The sequence below is a fragment of the Cetorhinus maximus genome, chromosome 18 (genome assembly GCF_964194155.1).
Source record: "Cetorhinus maximus chromosome 18, sCetMax3.hap1.1, whole genome shotgun sequence".
Taxonomy (NCBI): domain Eukaryota; kingdom Metazoa; phylum Chordata; class Chondrichthyes; order Lamniformes; family Cetorhinidae; genus Cetorhinus; species Cetorhinus maximus.
Window position 1 is genome coordinate 8,593,829 of NC_135896.1, and position 20,635 is coordinate 8,614,463.

At 41.1% G+C, this 20,635-nt stretch overlaps 1 protein-coding gene across 3 annotated transcripts in view; it reads left to right on the forward strand.

The window, feature by feature from the left end:
* The window catches only part of cep128 (centrosomal protein 128), a 326,023-nt gene that overhangs the window by 262,303 nt on the left and 43,085 nt on the right, over positions 1 to 20,635 (forward strand). For 2 of the 3 annotated variants that reach the window (XM_078562065.1, XM_078562066.1), the window contains 3 exons: positions 3,044 to 3,093; positions 9,119 to 9,142; positions 16,508 to 16,585. In XM_078562065.1, the coding sequence (XP_078418191.1) occupies positions 3,044 to 3,093; positions 9,119 to 9,142; positions 16,508 to 16,585 (152 nt within the window). Of the gene's footprint in view, positions 1 to 3,043; positions 3,106 to 9,118; positions 9,143 to 16,507; positions 16,586 to 20,635 lie in introns of all 3 variants that reach the window. The other variant, XM_078562064.1, reaches the window with a different exon arrangement.

Sequence of the window (20,635 nt, forward strand, 5' to 3'; positions counted from 1 at the left end):
GTATGCAGATAAGATGAGATGAAGTAAGGTGGGAGATGGCTCGTATGAAGCATAATCACTGCTCAATTTCTATGCTACAAATTCTATATAATGCCTGATCCTATGTGACTTGAATGAACATACATTTATTATTTTATTGGAGAAGCAGGGAGAAACATTTTAAAATTAAGCACGTAGAATTAATTGCGTGAATTCAGGAAAAAGTATGTCTTGCATTTCCATAGCACCTTTCGTGATGTCTCAGGATATCCCAAAGCACTTTATAGCCAATGAAGTACTTCTGAAGTGTAGTCACTGTTATAATGTAGAAACCACGGCAGCCAATTTGCACACAGCAAGCTCCCACAAACAGCAATGTGGTAGTGACCAGATAATCAGTTTATATTGATGTTGATTGAGAGATGAATATGGATTAGGGCATGAGCGAGAACTTCCCTGCTTTTCTTCAAAACAGTGCCACCCGAGAGTGTGGATAGGGCCTCACTTTAGCGTCTCATCAAAAAACTTGCACCCCTGACTGTGCAGCGCTCCCTCAGCCCTCCACTGAAGTGTCAGCCTAGACTTTTACATTTCTGGAGTGCAACTAAAACCTGGAGCCTTCTGACCTGGAGATGAGAGTGCTACTAACTGATGCATGGCTGACCCAGAGATGGGTACCGGTGTGTCTGCGGTTGCTACTCTATTGATCGAGCGCCTCGCTGGTGCTGCTGGATTCTAACATGTGGGACTTAAGTAGCAGCTGGCAACTCCACGGTTACCTTCCTGGATTGACGGCAAAAAAAAAAGTAAGACCTTCTATGGCTGCAGCCTCTGTGAACCTGGTAGTTTACTTGGGTGTTGTTGCTGATTGTGGGAAGGCTGGCATATCAGGAGCCAGTGGCACTGTGCCAACTTTAAATCAATATACGTGTGCGTGTTTATGTGCGGGTATGTATGCGTGAACATTTCAGTGCTGCTCTGTCAAATCTGTAAGATATTAACCTGAAGCCTCATCTGCTTGAGTGCTAAAGCTCCCATGGCACCATTCAAAGTTTTCTCTGTGTTCTGGCCAACATACGCCCTTCAACCTCCAGCATTAAAAACAGATTAATTACTCATTCATTGCTTTACTCTTGGCTACTGCACTTGCCTGTATAAACATTGACTGTAGTTCAGAAGTAATTTATTGGTTGTGCAGCACTTTGGAGTGTCCTGAGGACATGATAAGCTGCTTTCTAAATAAAAGTTCCTTCTCTTTCATGCATTGGACGCAGTTCAGAGAAGGTTGACTCGGCTGATTCCTGGGATAAAGGGTTTTGTCTTATGAGGAAAGCTTGAGCAGGTTGGGCCCAATAATCATTGGAGTTTAGAAGAATGAGAGGTAACCTTATTGAAATATGTAAGATTCTGAGGGGGTTTAACATGGTAGATGCTGAGAGGGGGAATCTAGAACTAGGAGACACAGTTTCAAAATAAGGGGTCTCCCATTTAAGATGGAATTGAGGAGGAATTTCTTCTTTTAGAGGGTTGTTAATGTTTGGAATTCTCTCCCCCAGGAAGCAGTGGAAGCTAGGTCATTGAATATATTCAAGGCTGAATTAGATTTGTTATTGACAAGGGAGTCAAAGGTAATGGGGAGGAAGGACAGAGAGGAAAGTGGAATTAAGTGGAATCAGCCATGACCTTATACAATGATGAAGCAGGCTTGAGGGGCCAAATGGCCTACTCCTTCTATTTCTTATGTTCTTATGTGCTTACTTGTATCATTTTGATTCACCTTCAGCTCAGACCATCCACTCACCAATCAGACCTTTCTATTTATCATCATTTAGCCAATCTTCTAAAATGAAATTGCCAAAGTAGTGCCATTTACGACCAATTTTATACTCTGGAAATTTGATAGACTTGTTGGATAGTTTTCAAACTCAATCACTGCAAGAACCTAACAGCGAATAGAGACACGAGATTCGATCCCATAGGCTTGGGCTGTTGTTTTATACCACAGTGCCATTCCAGTTATAAAATAGTTCTAATAAGGTTAGAGAAATGAGAATTAAAAATAGTGATAAAGATAAAGGAAGGAAAGATGAGAAAAAATATAATTAGATATGGGCTATATAGGCCAAAACTTTGTGTGATGCGACGGGTTGGGGGATCGTAGAGGGCAGAATGGTATTGGAAAGGCGTGATGGACCAGCTGATCATTTCCTGCCCATCACGCTTGTATGGTCATATTAGGAATTTGAGTGTGAAGTCAATATGCCCAGTTTGTGACCCACCCGATTTTCTATTCATTAAGGGCATAAAACGATGTAGGTTGTGAACCAGGCACACTGATTTCTGCACAAGAATTCGCAATGTGTTGTCTTGCTCAGTGGAAGATCTTCAACTGGAATGCTGACTGTTGTAATCTGCCCCAATGTCTTCACAATGCACCCTGTGCATTTATTTTTAGTGTACGCATCAAAAGTCCCCTCATATGGATTTTGTTGCTGCAATTGATATTATGGGTGACCAAAAGTTTGGTCAATAAGATAGGCTTTAAGGAGTGTCTTAAGGGAGGTGTAGAGGCAGAGAGGTTAAGTGAATTCCAGAGCTCAGGAGCTAAGCAGCTGATGGCATAGCCACCAATGGTGGAGTGATTAAAATCAGGGATGTGCGCGGGGCTAGAATTGGAGGAGTGCAGAGATCTCAGAGGGTTGTAGGAAGTTACAGAGAGAGGGCAGAGACCGTGGAGGGGTTTGAAGGCGGGACTTCCTTCTGAGAAGTGGGCAAAGGTCTCACCTTAAAGCAATTCACGCTGCTCCCAGCTTTAAATTGTTGTGGTCATCAGGATCATGGGCGGGCTTCCCCCGACCCTGACCATTTAGCCGAGGTGGGGGCAGGGACCATGGTGACCTGTAAAATTCAACCCTTGGTGTGAGTTAGGATATGGATAGCAGAGTTTGGATGAGCTCAAACTTAATGATTACCAAAGTCATGGCAGAGCCATTCTAAGTGATAATAAAAGGTTGTGTCCTTGATTTCCTAAATTAATATTGGTTTGTATATTGTCCTTCAACAGAATTACTGCAAAAGATGTGTCAGAAGGATGAAGAGATGAGAACATTGCAGGTACGATATGACGTGAGTATAACTTTTTCTAGTATAGCCTAAAAGCTAGTAAGTGATCAGGAAGCAACATTTTGTATAACTGGGAAGACGATGTGGCATGGGGTTTGCTCAAAGCGTGTCTGTTGGGAGATGTTATAATATGCTTCTTCCATCTCCCGGAAGCTTCTTTTCATGTAGATGGTGGACAGACTTTGGGGAGTCGGGAGGTGAGTTACTTGCTGCAGGATTCCTAGCCTCTGACCTGCTCTTGTAGCCTGTTATGGCATAGCGGATGGTAAATGCCGAGCTGCCCAAGTCCCAGAGGGAAACTTGAAACAGCTGCCACAACTGTTTTGCAATTTGTATTTTATTTCAGGATGCATGTCTTGAATTCAGTAGTAATAAGTCCACCGAGACTTAGAGGCTTTTTACAAAACTAAATTAAACATTTATTAACAAAAGATTTTAAGCACATGCGTAGGTCTACAAATTACTACTATAATAACTCCTAAATCCCCTAATTAATCTGGCTCCCAGTTACACCTCCATTAAGGCAACAGTAAACAAAATAGATTTCAATATCACACAATACCCTCACTAGTGATATTGAAAATGAGTTATCTTAGCTTCGGTTCCTGTAGACCGCGACTTAATGCCCAGAGGCTGGAGGCTTTTCACACTTGTGTTAGATCTTAGAATGCCTTCTCCCCCTATAAATTTCCTCATCCCCTTTATGCATGTTTTCCTTTTTTGATGTAAATTTCATTGTTGTAATATGTCTTTGCAATTTTAGTTTTCTCATATAGTATAAATCTTTCATTGTACTCATATTATCAGTAACCTTTAGGAAAAACAAGTACACTGTTTGGCTTAGCTTCTTTTAGCTAGGTGTAACACCCTACCATCTCTTTGAAATTCAAACTACTCTAATTGACCTAAAAATGCAAATTTCCCTCACATCTCGCATTCTAAAACTTAAGCTATGTTTACGTATTTAGCATTTCAAACCTAGCTCCCCCTTTGATAACTCAGAAGCTCCAGACCCAGCTGTCTCGAATTCAATTAAATTCCCCCCCACACACAAACACATCCACACACAGAAACTAATCCAAACCCCACTATTAACCTACCTTTACAATAAATCACAATAATATTATGAAAATTATTATACTTTCATGACACCCCTCTTCTTACTGGAAAATGAGCAGTCATAATTTAAAAAGACAGCTTCATTTTCTTAACCCATCTTACATTACCTCCCATACTTATCTATGTACTCACACTATTACATTACCAGATGCGTGGAATAACACAACAATATTTATACACAAATCCTTGGTATCAACAGAAATCATTCCAGTCCGGTGTCCAGGTTTTTAAATGTCCAATTTTCCCTCTTCAGCTTCAAACTCTTGACAATGCATCTGCAATTACATTTTCTTGTCCAGCCACATGTATAATCTGTAGATTAAATGGTTGCAGCAATATACTCCATCTGAATAGTCTTGCACTTCTGTCTCGAGATTTGTCTAGAAACTTGAAAGGATTGTGGTCTGTGTAACTAACTGTTTCTGACGAATTGTTTGCAACGTAAATCTCAGAATGCTGCAATGCTAATACCAGACCCAGAGTCTCTTTTTCAATTGTTGAGCATCTTCTCTGTTGTACATTCAACTTCTGTGGAAAATACCCTATCGATTTCTCAATTCCAGTGTCGTCATCGTCTTGTAACAATATGGCCACAGTGCCTATATTGCATCAACGGCCAGCTTAAATTGTCAAATGCCTTCTGACACTCCTGGGCCCATTGAAACTTCTTGTTCTTTTTTAATAGGTCAGTCAATGGAGCAACAACACTGCTAAAAATTTGGTACAAATTTCCATTAATTCCCACTCATTATCCAAGTTGATTAGAGGAAAATCAATTTCAGAGCCCTTAATTTCTACCTCTTTTCTACTACCGCTAATACCTCCTTTTGGTCCTCTTCCCTGTCAAAGTACTTTTTAAGCATATTTTCATGACACACCCTCTGCTTCTTTCTTCTATCTGGAGTATTTATTAAATAATTTACTCACTCCGTTTCTTTTCAATCCTGTAAGGTCCACTGAACCTTTATCTTTAACGAGTCACTCAGCACTGGTAATAAACTAGCACTTTTGCCCCAGCAACAAAACTACAAGTTATAGCTTTCCTGTCTGCCTTCACTTTTATCACTTGCTGTGATATCTTTAAATGTCCCCTAGCTAACTCACATGCTCTTTCTCTGAAGTTTGATACATAATCCAGGAGATTAGTTTCCAAATGTTGACCCACCAATTTCTCATGAGTAAATTTCCTGTGGATAGTCCCGACTATACGCCCTCATCATAGTTTTTAAAGTTTGATGCCATCTTCCCAAAGCCTCTTGTGACTCAGGATGGTAAGCTGTTGACTTAAACTGTTTTATCCCCAAACTATTCATTACTTCCTTAAACAGCTAGGACATGAAATTTCAACCCTGATCTGGTAAACCATATCTTGTAAAATATTTAGTCAACTCTTCCACAATTCTCTTTGTTGCAATATTTCTCAAAGGTATTGCTTCAGGAAATCGTGTAGACACATCCATTATTATCAGCAATTAGTCTTAGGGAGGGGTCCTACACAATCAATCATGACCCCAGTAAAAAGTTCTTCAAATTCTGGAATTGGAATTAAAGATGCCGGCTTAATCACTGCTTGTGGTTTCCCTATCACTTGATATTTGTGACATGTTCTACAGAACTTGACTACATCTCTTTGCAATCTAGGCCAATAAAAATGTCTTTGTATTTTTGCCTATGTCTTTCTAATTCCTAAATGTTCCCCCATTGGAATTTCATGAGCTATTCTCAGAACCTCATTTCTATATCCAAATGGTATAACAATTTGATGCACTTCTCTCTAGCTTTCATTTGCTGAAACATGAAATGGCAGCCATTTTCTCATTAAAACATTACCCTTAAGATAATAACATTCTGGAATACATTCCGCCTGTTTCTATGTAAACTGTTTGATATAACTTATTTGCGTGTCCTCTTTCTATAACTCTACCAATTGCCTTGAGCTAAATACCACAGCTGCATTATCCTCTATTCTTTCATCCTGAACAATCTTACCAAAGAGTGTCAGCAAATTGGACTTACACACCTTTCCCCTGCCTTTTAACTTCCTGTTCTTCCTGTTTCAACCTGTGAGCCTATGATCTAGTTAGCGCACAATCTGGAAACAATCTAGGATGCTCTCTCTGCAACACCTCTGTGGAAAATACCTCTATAGGCTGCTCAACTACCATAGGCATCACCTACATTTGTGACCAAGCTATATCATTACCTAAAATAAATTGAACCCCTGCAATGGGCAATTTTTCCACCACTCCAACAAACGCCTCACCCGTTTTCCACTTACTCTTTAAATTTACCTTTCACAATAGAATAGGTTTAGCATATCCATGAACCCCACTTATTATCACCTGTTCCTGTAATGCTCCCTCTGAACAACAAACATCACTATCCCACAGCATTAAGGATTGACTAGCCCCGTGTCTCTTAAAATTTTAACATCTTTACCTACTCCACCCTGTACACGTGGAAAGACTTTCCCTTCATATACAAAATCTTTAAACATTTCTGCAAACTGCTCCTCCGAACTCCCTTGGGTAAATTCTGAACACATTCCCATTTTACCTATCACTGATTCTTCTTGTTTTACCTGTAAACAAACCACTGGTTTTTCCTGTGCCTGAACCTCAGAACCCACAGTACTTTTACTTCCAGAACTTCTCTGAACCCCAAAATCCCAACAGATTTTCCCTGTAATTTCCAGCACACTGACTTTGTGTGTCCAACTTTATTACAATGAGAAAACTTCAATTTTCGAGTAACACTTCTACCCTCAGCACCTTCCTTTTCATTCTGAGAAAAAAACTTCCTGGGAATTTCCTACTTCTCTTCCCTGACTTCCCACCTTCCTTTCACCTTCCCACTTTCTATCCTTCTCGGATTTAAAAGGGTGACGATAAAAGGTTTAGATCAATGAACTAACTTATAATCATCAGCTGCATATGTCGTCTCTACCTTTAATGCCTGTATCCACCGGTCAAAACTACTTTGTTTTACTCTCTCAAAGTCAATGTAAGTTTGCCCAGGCTGTTTGCTCATATTCCTAAATTTCTGCCTGTATGCCTCAGGAACCAACTCCTTTGCACTCAAAGTAGCCTTTTTCATCACATCGTAGTTCATCGACATTTCTTCTGACAGTAAAGCATAACCTCGTGCTCTACCCACCAACCTGAGTTATAATAACAACGTCCAGTTTTCCTGTGGCCGTTTCATCTCTTTAACTATCTTCTCAAATGAAATAAAGAATGCTTCAATGTCTCTTTCTTCAAACTTTGGAAGAGCTTGTACAAATTTAAACATCCCCCCACAGGGTTCTAATCTGGAAATAAGTCCTCCCCCACTTTCTGGTGTCTCTTTTTTAACTGCCAGCATTTTAAGCTAGAATTCTCTGTCAGTCTCTTTTTTTTCTCTTTCCTGTCTTTCAAACCTCACCATTTCTAACTCCCTTTGGAATGCCCTGTCTCTTTCCTCTTCTTTTTCTGCTGCCTCTAGCTCAAGTTTTTTTCATTTGCAACTGAATTTGAGCCCATTCCACCGACCCACTGAGTTAGTTTGAGCATGAGTTGAATCCATGCACTTCTGACTCAAAGGTGAGAGTGCTACCACTGCACCAAGGTTGGCACTTAACTTAAGGGGGCCACATTTCAAGAATAGAAATTAAACCAAAGACCATAAGTTGAATGGGCATAATTGGTAGAGCTCCAACTGAATGAGCTGCCGCAAGGCAGCTCTGGTTCTACCAAGAATGCCCTGTGCACCCATCAATATTGAAGGTGTTACAGATCCAATGGTGGCCTGGTGTTTGTTTCCTTAACAGAGAGAATGAACATTTAGCTGTTTGTTAGCTATAAACTTAATTGATTCTGTTCAAGAAATCCAGCTGTCGGGGCTGTTCCGTAATGGGCCCTGACCTGAAGATAGATATTCCAGAAAGCTTTCCCGACTACTCCTTATCAGCCAGTCCCCAGCCCATTTTGAAGATTTGGGTCAAGGGAGCCATACTCATTGGAATAACTCCTTATCTGTTACTTAAAATGTAAATCAATGAAAATATCTCTCTCTTTCACCACATTGTAGTGCATTTATGTTTTATGCACCCTAATTTGTCTGTTAATGCCTAGTTATGTTTCAGTTAGACATTTTATTGCTTTATCAAGAATTTAATTGTAAGTTTTATCTGAAAGATATTCTATTTCAGTTTCCATTCCATTGATTTCTGAGAGGCCTCTGAAATATGCTTTCTTTTCACTTACAGTGTTGTTTGGCCGCATTTTCTTCTATGTGAAGCAACTTTTCTACATTAAAGACACTATACAAATGCAAATTTATCTAATGATTTTTGAGATAATGATGTGTTCAATGAATTCATGAATGAGACTTCTCCATTTCGGTCGGTCACAAGCCAGGGACTCCCACGAGTCAGCAGGAATTTTTGGCCTCTTCACCCTAAAGCCTTTCCACTGTCCTCCTGGGAGTCTCTTGCTGCGATCAAGTTCTGAGTAGGAAGGGTCTACATGGAATCATGCAGCGCAGAAAGAGACTATTCAGCTTATTGTGCTATTCAATTAGTCCCACTGTGGTGATATTTCACCATAGCCCTGCAAAGTTATCCTTTTCATGTGAGTATATATACAATTCTCCTTTGAAAGTTACTTGCTCTGGACTTCAATTGGACTTGCTTCTCTGCCACCGTTTCAAGCAGTGTGTTCCAGACCATAACAAGACTCTGTACATCTGAAACATTAACTTATGTTTTCTCTTTTAAAAGTGCAATGGAAATTCACAGCAGTCTGTCAGCGCTTGTTTTAATCTGAGTTGTAAAGGTTCACCTGATTGATGTGTTAGTGCCAGATAATTATTGAAGAGTTTGTTGGCTGATTTGCATTTTTTGTTTCATTTTATGCAGGATCGGATTGCAGACTTGGAAAGTGTGAGTATTTCCTTGTGGAAAATCCTTGTCTTGTGTACGTACAGAGTACCTATGTTTACGATTCACGGTTTCAAGTACAATAATCTTCATAGAGTGAGCCACGCAATTTAACATTATTCATAGCACTACTCCAAATTGTAAAAGGGTGATGCAGCCGTTTGAAGACTAGCAAAGCTGGCTGGCACGGTAGAGCAGTGTCTTTTATGATCAGCAGAAACCGGAACTTGAACTCAATCCAGTATTGTATGCAACACTTCTCTGCCGCTTCACGGAATCTTACAGCACAGAAAAAGACCATTCAACCCATTGTGCCTATGCTTGCTCTTTGAAAGAGTTATCCAGTTCCACTGTTCCCCATGGCCCTGCAAATATTTCAAGCATGTATCCAATTCCTTTTTGAAAGTTACCATTGAATCTCTTCCCATCACTCTTTTGGACAGTGCATTCCAGATCATCACTACTCAACTCACTGAAATAAAACAAAATCTCATCCTTCCAGCCACCTGTTTTTTTGCCAATTACCTTAAATCTGGGTATACTCTGGTTACTGACCAGATTGCGAGTAGAAACAATATCTATTTACTCTTCTTAAACACCTCATAATTATAGATTAGTAACCACAAGCCCATAGCACACACAATTATTAATTGGCACTAAATTATTTAGAGTTTAACTGTTATTGATACAAAATTAATCATACTGGTACCACAGTGGGTCAGATGGTGGTCCAGGTGTGCAGTTAATGTAGGTTGTTGGAGAATAGTGGGTGTTGATTTAGTAATTTTTAGAGTAACTTGCGTCAGCTGGCACTATATGGAATTTTCCATGCACTGCTAAGAAATTTGCTATCTGAAACCATCAGTCTAACTCAGAAGAAAAGATAATGCAGTGAGCCTCGACAAGTGTTCCTCCTTTTCAACCAAATCTGGAGCTGCATTGATCCTGAAGAATTGCGGTCTGCAACTTGCCCTGGAGGAATACTACTTGGAAATGCAGGCCCCTTTGAGTGGAATTGTCCTCTAGAAGAGACTCCGAAGATCAAAATACCCCCTTAAAAACATTGTAGGCATCACTCAAGACTTTGTCCTTGCAGTCTTTGCAATTAATTTTCAGGAACTTCTCCCTTGACCTTGCCTTTTTTATTCATTAACTTGTTACTCCTATAAGTTGCCTGACCCATATTCACAGACCCCCCAACCTTAGCCTTTCTACTCCTATTGTTGCAATCACAGACAAGGCCATCTCTGAACACTTCCACCACACGTCCCTTTTCCCTTCCAACATCATTTTGTTCTGCATCAATACCTGAAATAAACTCTCAATGAGAGATGCACTTTTAAACTTCTAGCTATAACCTTTGGCCTCCCATTCACCACAATACTTCTGCAGCTTTATCTTGTACAACCCACGCTAGTTTTTCCATCTCGTGCAGCTCCCATCTTCATATCCGAGTGTATGTGGTGGACATCTGGTGTAGCCATCTGTCACCAGATCTGGCTAAACCACATTAAGCATTATTGGGCTTTCGACTCCTCTGACAAAATTGATCACCTGGAAGCCCACCAGCTCCTTAGCACCTGCTCTCCACCTTTGCCTCCAACAACAAATACAACTTATGTAAGCTTGAATCTGCACACTCTACACCTTGTTTCCATCCTTCTCCTTGGGTGCTCACTCAGGCTGAGTCTGGCACTGCATAACCTTAGTGCCCTGTTTCATCTTGAGCTTAGCTTTAAATCCAATGCTCACCTCCGCCACTACCTCAGCCCCAACAGTATTCGCCAAACCTCCTTTGCTAGCCTCTGCCCAGCCTTTATTTCACTCTACACAAACAGTAACTTGTCCAAAACGCCACAACCAGAGTTCCATTCCACACAATCTATTCCAGATGCCCCTTTAGATATCGACCTGACCCTCACATATAAATTCAATATTCTTGGCCTTACTTACATAAGCCACGCCAACCTACCATTGCAGTCTTGTTCAGCCCTCTGCTGTTCCAGCCTTCTTTGCAATGCCCCTGTCCCCATTCTGCCATCAATGACAAAGCCTTCAGCCATGTTGGCTATTCACTCTAGAACCTTCTCAATCCTTCTGCCTTGTTTCTTCTCTCAACATCTTCAAAAGCCACCTCAAACCTATCTCTAAGACATTGCCTTCAACCACCCCTAACCCATGAACTATAGTTGTGGGTCAATCTTTGCATCCGTGATCTGCTGAAATACTGATTAGAAATACAAATTGCTGCCATTCACATGCTGCCCTTTTGGTGACATCACCCATCAATGAAAGGACATCGTGCTGATGACCCACCCCGGTTCATGCCTCTTTGCCAATGCCCTTGACTCCAGGCTATTGCCACCTATTCTGACAGTTTGCCCAACCTCACATCTCCTAGTCAGCTGAAAAAAATCTTTAGTTTAATGTCAGCAAAATGAAAACTAGCCCCATCAGTTCTTGTCAGCACTTGCCCACCTCCAGCTCTGCCTTAGCATCTTCCCCAGCTCAGATTGAAACAGTAGGTGCGGTGCTGAGCTGTTCTGCGCTACCCTGAGAGGGTTGCTGAAGCATGCTTTTGGCTTTTGATTTTGGAATGGGAATTCTGAGTCAGGAAGATATAATAATTTTCATAATATTATTGGAATTTATTGTAAAATAGAATAATAGTGGGATATGTGTGTGTGCATGTGTCTTAATTGAATTAGAGGCAGCTCGTCTGGGTGCTTTGATGTAAGAAGAGTAGTTAGGTTTGAAATGTTAATTAGGTAAACATGGGGACGTTTAGAAACATAGGTGTCAAGGGAACATTTGCATTTTTAAGTAAACCAGACTAGATTGTTTTCAAAAGAGGGAGTGAAATCACAGAATCACAGAATCTCACAGTGCAGAAGAGGCCCTTCGGCCCATCTAGTCTGCATCGACACGTGAGAAACACCTGACCTACCTACCTAATCCCATTTATCAGCACTTGGCCCGCAGCCTTGAATGTTATGTGTCACCTACTAGCCCGGTGAAGTTTAGAAAGTGTGTGTTTATTTTTCCCAAAGAGTCCAAAGACATAGTGAAACAATGGGGATTTGCATTCAAAGGGGAAAATATGTATGAAGGAGAGAAGACTGTTTGTAAGGGGGGCAGTTCCAACAATTGAAAAGCCTGCAGCCTGTATGTACCAAACTGCTGCCTCCAGGGACTGAAGTTAAGAGAACTCACTTTGAATTAGACTTGTTCAGGGTATCAGGTTTCTTTGCCTGAGACTTTTAAACTTTATGTGACTTACTGTTGCCTTAACAAAAGTGTAACTGGGAGTCAGATCAAATAGGAGATATAGTAGTAATTTGTGGATTTATGTATGTATTTAAAATAATTTCTCTTATTAATAAATGTTTAGTTTTGTAAAAACCTATAAGACTTGGGGTCTTATTACTACTGAATTCAAGGCATGCACCTCGAAATGTATACAAATTGCAAATAAGTTGTGGCAGTTGTTTTAAGTTTCCCTGTGGGACTTGGAAACTCAGCATTTACCATCTGCTGTGTCATAACATGTGCCTTAGCTGTTTGTAACTCAGTACAATGTTACAGTTGTGAGGTTTATAAGTTTGTGATGTTTTGGGACTATCTTTAAATTTAGACCAAGTGAAGGGGGTCATGTGACCTGTTCTGAAATCTGCATGACAGTAAGCCTGGATAATTTGATTGTTAGAGATTGAAGGAAGGCTTAGATTGTTTTACTGAGGAGATAGTGGAAGGTACTTACATTTGGAGACAATGGCAGCAGTCTTTGAGTTTACAATGAGTAGACTCTGAGTCCCCCAAAGTCCCAGAAAGGTGTTGTAGGTATTGGGTTGTAAACAGTTGTGCTGTAAACTGTCCATTTATTACTAAGATGAAAGGGAGTTTGTATCAAGAATAGCTAATTAGCATTTCTACCTAGATGCAAAGTTAATGTATTTCACATTGCCATGGGGAAGAGGGCTGAGGAAACCATTTTTGAGATCAGGTTACAGGCTTTCTTACAAATGAATGTGACAGACAGACAGCAGTCCTGTGGGATCAGCCGAGAGAAAAGGCTGCTTGACTTTGTGAGCTAATACATCTGGCATGTGGGAGGTAGACAGTCTCTAGTTGAAGCGACGCATCCTGAAACCATCTAAGGATTCCTTGAGATTCATTCTGACATGGCTAGGGGAAAGAAAAATCATTGGTTCAGGCTTTACTGCTGGTGGTGTATTTAGGAAACTCTCCGAAAGCTAAGGAAAGCACCTGGAGTCAGTCACTCAAAGTTACTACTCACTGAAGCAGCTTATGGGAACCCATTGGCAGCTGGGAGTAATTGTGGACTCATTGCTAAGAGGAGTGTAATTTTGTAGAGAGTAAGATGGGTAATAAATATAAAAGGGAATGTTCCTCTTTCAAGTTTACAGTATAAGTTGGCTTCAAAAAGAAAACCGTGTTTAGTCTGTGGTGTTTTTTAGTCATTTGTTACAGTAAAAGTTTAAAAAATATGAAATCTTGGGTCATTCTTTCAAATACTAACTGGAAGTTTGAATCTCTTTAAAAGTTATCGGTCTCTACTTAACTTGTAATAACAATTTCTCTAAGTTAATGTGTCCTTTCAGCAACCACCCAGGTTCAAATTTTTAAGAACCTGCTCTTACTGCAGTTGCTCCTCTTTGTACAAATAGCCTGGCATTGTCACACATATCTTACCTTCAATTGTACCTTGTGCCAAGTTGATTGATCTTTGAAACGATAATGAGGATGGATATAATCACCACAACACTGTCAGCAATTCATGCTTGGACTTGAGCCTTTCAAACAGTTTGGTTTAATCCAATCTTCTTTGTAACCTAGTATAAATGCAAATTTAGCTTGAGTAGCTTTCATAAGCATTAACTTACCATGCAAACAAGACAATACTAGCACTTTTCTTGGGTGTGCTATGTATCCTTTCATCACCTTGCGTGCTGTCAGTTGTATTGGCAAACCTAGCCTTTTCTTGATGTCAGTTTGCTTATGAGTTGTCTATTTTGGTTGCAGATAATTTTTGGAAGCTCAAGAGTCAATTGGAATAGTCCTATTTCAATGGTGTTATACCAGGAGAATTAGGGTGTGCCAGTGGCCATTTTTTCTCCCTGCACACTGAGACTTCATTGGTGCTTATGGAATGAGGTGGCATTACTCTGAATTTTACACCAGATTAAATTCTGAGCACACACCCGATGACTGAAAGAGAGCCCAGATGCGGTGTCTGTAAATTATGCAACTCCTCTAACAAAAAGGGAAAATACATGAAACACTCATTAGCAAGTTGGCCATGTTGATTCTGTCGAAGGGTCATCCCTGAAACATTCACTGGCCTAGCGTTCTCTGACAGGTGCTGCCTGACCCACTGAGTGGTTCCAACATTTTCTGGTTTTATTCCAGATTTCCTGCCTTATGTATACAGTTCTTTAAACTTGTTTTGCAACTAGTTTCTGAAACACAGCATGTCCAAGGAGCTGGGTTAACGTAAATTGTTTCATGAGCTCTTTAACTGAATGTTACATAGGTAGTTATATAGTGCTACCTAGTATTCACAGCACAACTGGTCCATGCCAGCATTTATTCTCCACATGAGCCTCCTCCCACTCTTTTTTTCATCTAACCTCATCAACATAATTTCTATTCCTTTCTCTTCTGTTTACTTAGCTTCCCCTGAAGTGCATTTATGCTATTCGCCTCAATTATTCCCTGGGGTAGAGAGTTCCACATACAAACTACTCTTTGGGTAAAGAGGTTTCTCCTGAATTATTAAAGGTCTTATCTTGATGGCCTCTAGTTCTGGCCTCACCTGCAAGTGGAAAAATCTGTATCTACCCTATCAAACCCATTCATAAGGTAAAAGGTCTCTCTCATTTCACCCCTCAATCTTCAATTTTCTAGAGAAAACAGCCCCAGCCTGTTTCAATTTTACTTGATAGTTGTAATCTGTCTATTTTGCTGCCATTCTAGGGAGTCATTTCTACATTTTCTCCAGTGCCTCCATGCCCTTTTTATAATAAGCTGACCAGAACTGTTCACAGTATTTTAAGTGTTGTCTAACCAAGGTTCTCTGCAGGTTTAACACACTGCTTTTCCGTTCCATCCCTCGAGAGCTGAGCGCTAGTGCTTTGTTTGCTTTTTTAGCTTTTTTATGGCCTTTTTAACCTGGTTTTATGTTCTCATCAGAGTACTGAGAGCTGGCACACTTTCCGTTTCAGGAACTCTGTCAGGATCGAGCAAGGTCAGGTACGGCACGATTAGATCGATAGTAAAGCTTTCCTCCTGTGCCCCAACAATAGCAGCTTTTATGTATCATGGACCTGGAAGTCTAGTTTGTGTTTAGACATGGCATGTTTACAAGCTAAAAGTCAGTATTTGTGTAGACCAGTGATAATATTAATCCTGGCAATTGCAGGTGCATGAGTCCTCTAATTCTATGGCCAAAATGTCATGCTGTCAGCAGCAAGTGATGTCATCATGACCTTCAGAGGTTGAGTTTGCAGCCATTTTGTAATGTTCTGCAGGAACCATGCACACTAGTTCTGGAAATGAATAATACAGATTTCAAAGGCCTGAGATTTGATCCCCAGTCTGTGTATAACTGTGTGCATCAGCTGCTGTGGGCTAACGAAAGATAAACAAGTTCAGTGCCTGTTCCTTTCTGTTATCCAGCAAACCTGGTTTGAAAATGAAAGCATATTGATAGGATTTATGGGGAGGGGGTTGCACGGGATGGTGGGATGTGTGATTCACCATTGAATGTTCCACTGGTACTCGCAGCCTAGGTTCACACCTAAAGAATGGTCGCCTTGCCAATATACCAGAGTGTCATGGCACCTTTGCCCAGCATGAACCAACATGTTCTGGAATAGAGGGTGATGAGTAGGAAAGGCTGTTGTAGAATTTTTTACAATGTAATTTCAGTAGCCTTTTGCATCCTGTTCCCTGCCACAGCCCACCCATCACCCCACCAGCCTTCACTTCTCAACACAGAAATGTTCTACAAAACAAAAGGTTAATTTATGAAAATACAAGGGTATTTTATCAGTAAGAATGCTTGTGGAAGGTTCAGTGCTCGAGGTCACCTCCAGCATCAACAAAAGGGAACACTGAACCATGTATTGTTATGAAGGAGAACACTGACTTGTGTATTGTTACTAATGAGAAAGTTGACTCGTGTGTTCTATTATTAAGGAGAATTTTGACCTCCTTGTGTGCTATTAATGAGAAAATTGACCAGCTTGTGCTGTTACCAAGCTCAAGTTAGTTTCAGTCTTGTGATCGATTTCGACAAAACAGAATGAGAGTATAAACATGTTTGAACTTTGTTTTGGAATTTAGAGCACACGGGTGGCTTTGGACCATCTTGAATCGGTGCCAGAGAGGTTGACTATCCTAGACGGCATCCGGGATCTGGAGGTAAAGACGTTTTACCAGTTGTTTTAATGGCCCATTTTCATCACACAAAATATTGAAGCATTGAGTTGAAAATTGGTGATATTTTATTATGAAGTTGGAAAGCTTAAAACACTAAATCTCTTAGTGTGAAAGGTTCAAGACAGATCTTGAAAGTATTTGGAACTCATTTATCTCCAGGAGTAGCCTCTTTATACTAAAAAATGTGTTGAACCTTTAGGTCAAAAATGTTGTGTTTTGTACTAGACCTGTACCTGGGACTCTAGTGCTGCTAGTCAAGATGAAGTATTGGTTTATGGTGTACAACTCAATCTTGATCAATGGATTGTGAATTTACTAAAATATTGTACCCTTCAACTGGACCCCTCCCCTTTAATGGGAATGACTGCAAATGGTACATTTAGAATTGTATAGTATGGATCAACAGAAAAATAATTTGGCAAATAATAGCCAGAAATAAAAGCAGAAAATCTCAGAAACATATTGGAAGTAAATCAACACCCGAAAAAGAAAAAGATGGATTAATGTTAAAGGTGAAGACCCTTTGCCGGAACTGGATGATAATTAGAAGTAAAAACAAAAAATGCTGGAAATACTCAGCAGGTCAGGCAACATCGGTGGAGAAAAACATAGTTAACGTTTCAGGTCGATACCCTTTCATCAGAACTGAGGAAAAGATAAAAATGTAATAGGTTTTGAGAAGTTCTCTTTAAACAGGACTGTCGAATGATACACACAGCCTTCGAAAGTGAAAGAGAAGAGGTGATAGGTGGATGGGAGAAATGGGCAGGAAGCTAGGATGCTGGTAGTTTGTCAGGGTAGCTCTGGAGGGAAGGAAGCTGGAAAAGGTAAGGGTAAAATTGCAGCTGGTCAAGGATGGAAAATATAGCTCCAGCCGACAGGTACATTCCCAGTCTGTTGTTCAGTTCCATTGAGCCCATTCAACCCACTCTCTTTAGCTGTTGCATCATAAAATATTTTGTTATTTCATCTCCCTGCGCTCTACACTATCACAGAGCTTCTCCTTTTTTCTTCCTGACCCCTCCCCATTTCCACTGGCTTAAAAACTCTTATATTTCTATCTTTCTTCAGTTCTAATGAAAGGTCGCCAACCTGAAACATTAACTCTTGTTTCTCTCCACAGATGCTGCCTGACCTGCTGAGTTTTTCTAGCATTTTTTTGTTTTTATTTCAGATTTCCAGCATCTGCAGTATTTTACTTTTGTAGAACTGAACAACTGGCGTGTTATATAACTGGCAACCGATGTGATGCTACCTGTCTTGCTTCCCTGCCCATTTACAATTTGACATCCTATATGAATCTCCACTGGGACAGGGCATTGAAATTCTTTGTAGCAAGTTAGTATTTTATCACACGATACAGTACGAGGAGAATATTGAGCAGAAGGCTGGACTTTCTTTCTGTTTGTTACTTCTCACCTCTCCATCTCCTCTGAAGGTACCGACTCTTGGCATAGAGTTCTGTGGGTGAAGGAAGCCCTCTGATGCCTTGCCTAGGTGATGCCTTAAAGTGCGCCACTGAAATCTGTAAAGGGCTTCATTTCCTGCATCTTGTTTCTTGCTCTGATACATCATTGGTGCCCAGGAAGAATGACACAGCCATTGCTGGCCCCTCATTAACGCTTTCCTGGGGATCACCCATGTACCAGCACTGGTGACGATGCATTTGAGATAACTGCACGAGTGAAGAATGGCTTTGCTTTGAACTTCGCGTTGGTTGCACAGCACAGAGCACAGTGTAGTCAGCCTGATCCTGCATTCACATTGCATTCATTGAGAAGAAGGCTCTTCCTCAAGTACCATTAGTGTTATCTACCTGTCTTTCATTGTTTGTTCAATCTGCCTACATTACAGTCACTACACTTCAAAGTAATTGATTGTATGTGAAGTGCTTTGAGAGATTTCTGAAAGATTTAAGGCAAACTACAGGGCAAGTTTTTTTTCTCAAACATATTTCAATGTTGAAGGATAATTCAGTTGGTGATAGAGAAGCTGATGGATATTTTGATGGCTTGTATTGTTTCCAATTTATTATTCTAACTTTTTGTACTTTTATTTCTACTCCACAAAAATGCACAATCTCAACTGGCGGGTGGGATTTTTCCAGGCTGGTGGGAGGGGTCTGGGAAAATTGTGAAAAATGCTGTCGGGCCAGCATCCTGCCATTTTCCTGCCTCCCTCCGGCTTTCCCAGGGGCAAGTTGGCAGTGAAGTCTGGACCCCTGTGGGTGAGCGCAGATAATTAAGGAATTAAAACAGGCACATGTGTCACACGCTGTGTTGGCAACTCAGCAAGATAGGGAAGGCGTTTTTTAAATTTATTCTTTCATGGAATGTGGGTGTCAGTGGCAAGGCCCATCCCTAATTTTCCTTGAACGGAGTAGCTTGCTAGGCCATTTCAGGGGGCACTTAAGATTTAACCACATTGCTCTGGGTCTGGAGCCACATGTAGGCCAGACCAGGTAAGGATGGGAGATTTCCTTCCCTAAAGGACATTAATGAACCAGATGGGTTTTTACAACAATTGATGATAGTTACATGGTCAACACTGTTGAGACTGGCTTTCAAATCCAGATTTATTAATTGAATTTTAAATTCCAGCAGCTGCCAAGTTGGGATTTGAACCCCTGTCGCCAAAGCATTAGCCTGGGCTAATGGATGGCATAAGGGGAAGTGCAGTCCCTTGATTCAGGACAGGTCCATGGAAGCATTGAGGACACCAAAGGCAGGTGCTCTTTCCAGAGGATTGTTTTTGATGCAACCTTTAAAAATTGCAAATATTTGCACTTTACAGGAACCCATTTCCCCTGCCTAAATTGCATTTTATCATGAGGACTAATATTGTAATGTTAGTTATGCAGTATACAGATTAGAGCAGGGTCACATTTATCACTATGTTCTGTTGGATATTGAGATTCGAGAGGCCACCACAGCTATATTAGTTGGGTACAAAACTGATTGACCCAGCTCAGACACAGGGTGGAATCTTGTGGATTTAATACCTGGGGAAATAGTGGCACCATTTCCAGGATTACTATTCCAGTGACATTACCACTACGCTACCTTCTCCCCCAAGTGCACACCGGGAAGTCATCGAGGGCTGAAACTGGCATGATTTCAGCAGTATAAAAGGGGAAAGCAGAAAGCAGTAAGCCAACTACAGCCAAAGGCTAGCGCTGACAGGAGCACTTCCTTAATGCAAATATATTAAATAATTTTCAGCAAAAGGAACTTGGTCACCTAAAAAGCTCTGTAAACCTTTAAGCTTGTGCCCTTACACAGGGACATGGGGTCCACATACTCTGAAGTAGGGTTGACCACCGAGGACGAGCTTTTGCGCTCTGGAGCTCAGCAAACACAGCGGCAGTGTCAGCAATGCCAGAGAACTAGCAGCTGCAACATCCAACACCGGGTCAGGCATCTGGAAACAGCGGAGGGAGTGGTCGAGGGCTGCAACCAGAAGGCGCCACCCTGTGGACAGGATCTGTAGGCCAAGGGTCAGCTTCCTGGCCCTGTCAGAGCAGGAGCACAGCCGAAGGCTGTGGCTCTCACATCAGGCATTCACTGACCTGTGTGCCCGATAGAGTAAGGGCTAAGGCCAGTAGGAGTAGGAGGCCACCCATTACCAGTGGCGGTCAAAGTGCCGGTAGCCCTCAACTTTTATGCATCGGCTCTTTCCAGGGCTGAGCCACAGACATCTGTAGATTTTCACAATTCGCTGCCACCCTGCTAATTTTCGGGGCATTCTCCATTGCTGTCAGGATTGCCAGTGATGCAGTTTGAGGCTGAGTATCTTTGCAGCCTGTGAGGCTGAAAATTTAAAGTGGAACATGGGGAGTTATTCTCCTGTGTGGTTGCAGATGGTGTGCCTCAAAGGATATCTGTGCTGGAGACCACTAAGGAGGTGAAAGTGATGGAGATGATGGTTGCCAATTGAGGGATGCATGGCGCTCACGATGCTGGACCTCAAAAGGTCATTGAACTGATTCGTGCAGTGGATTCAAACCCTCTGCACCACATTCAGACTGTTCAC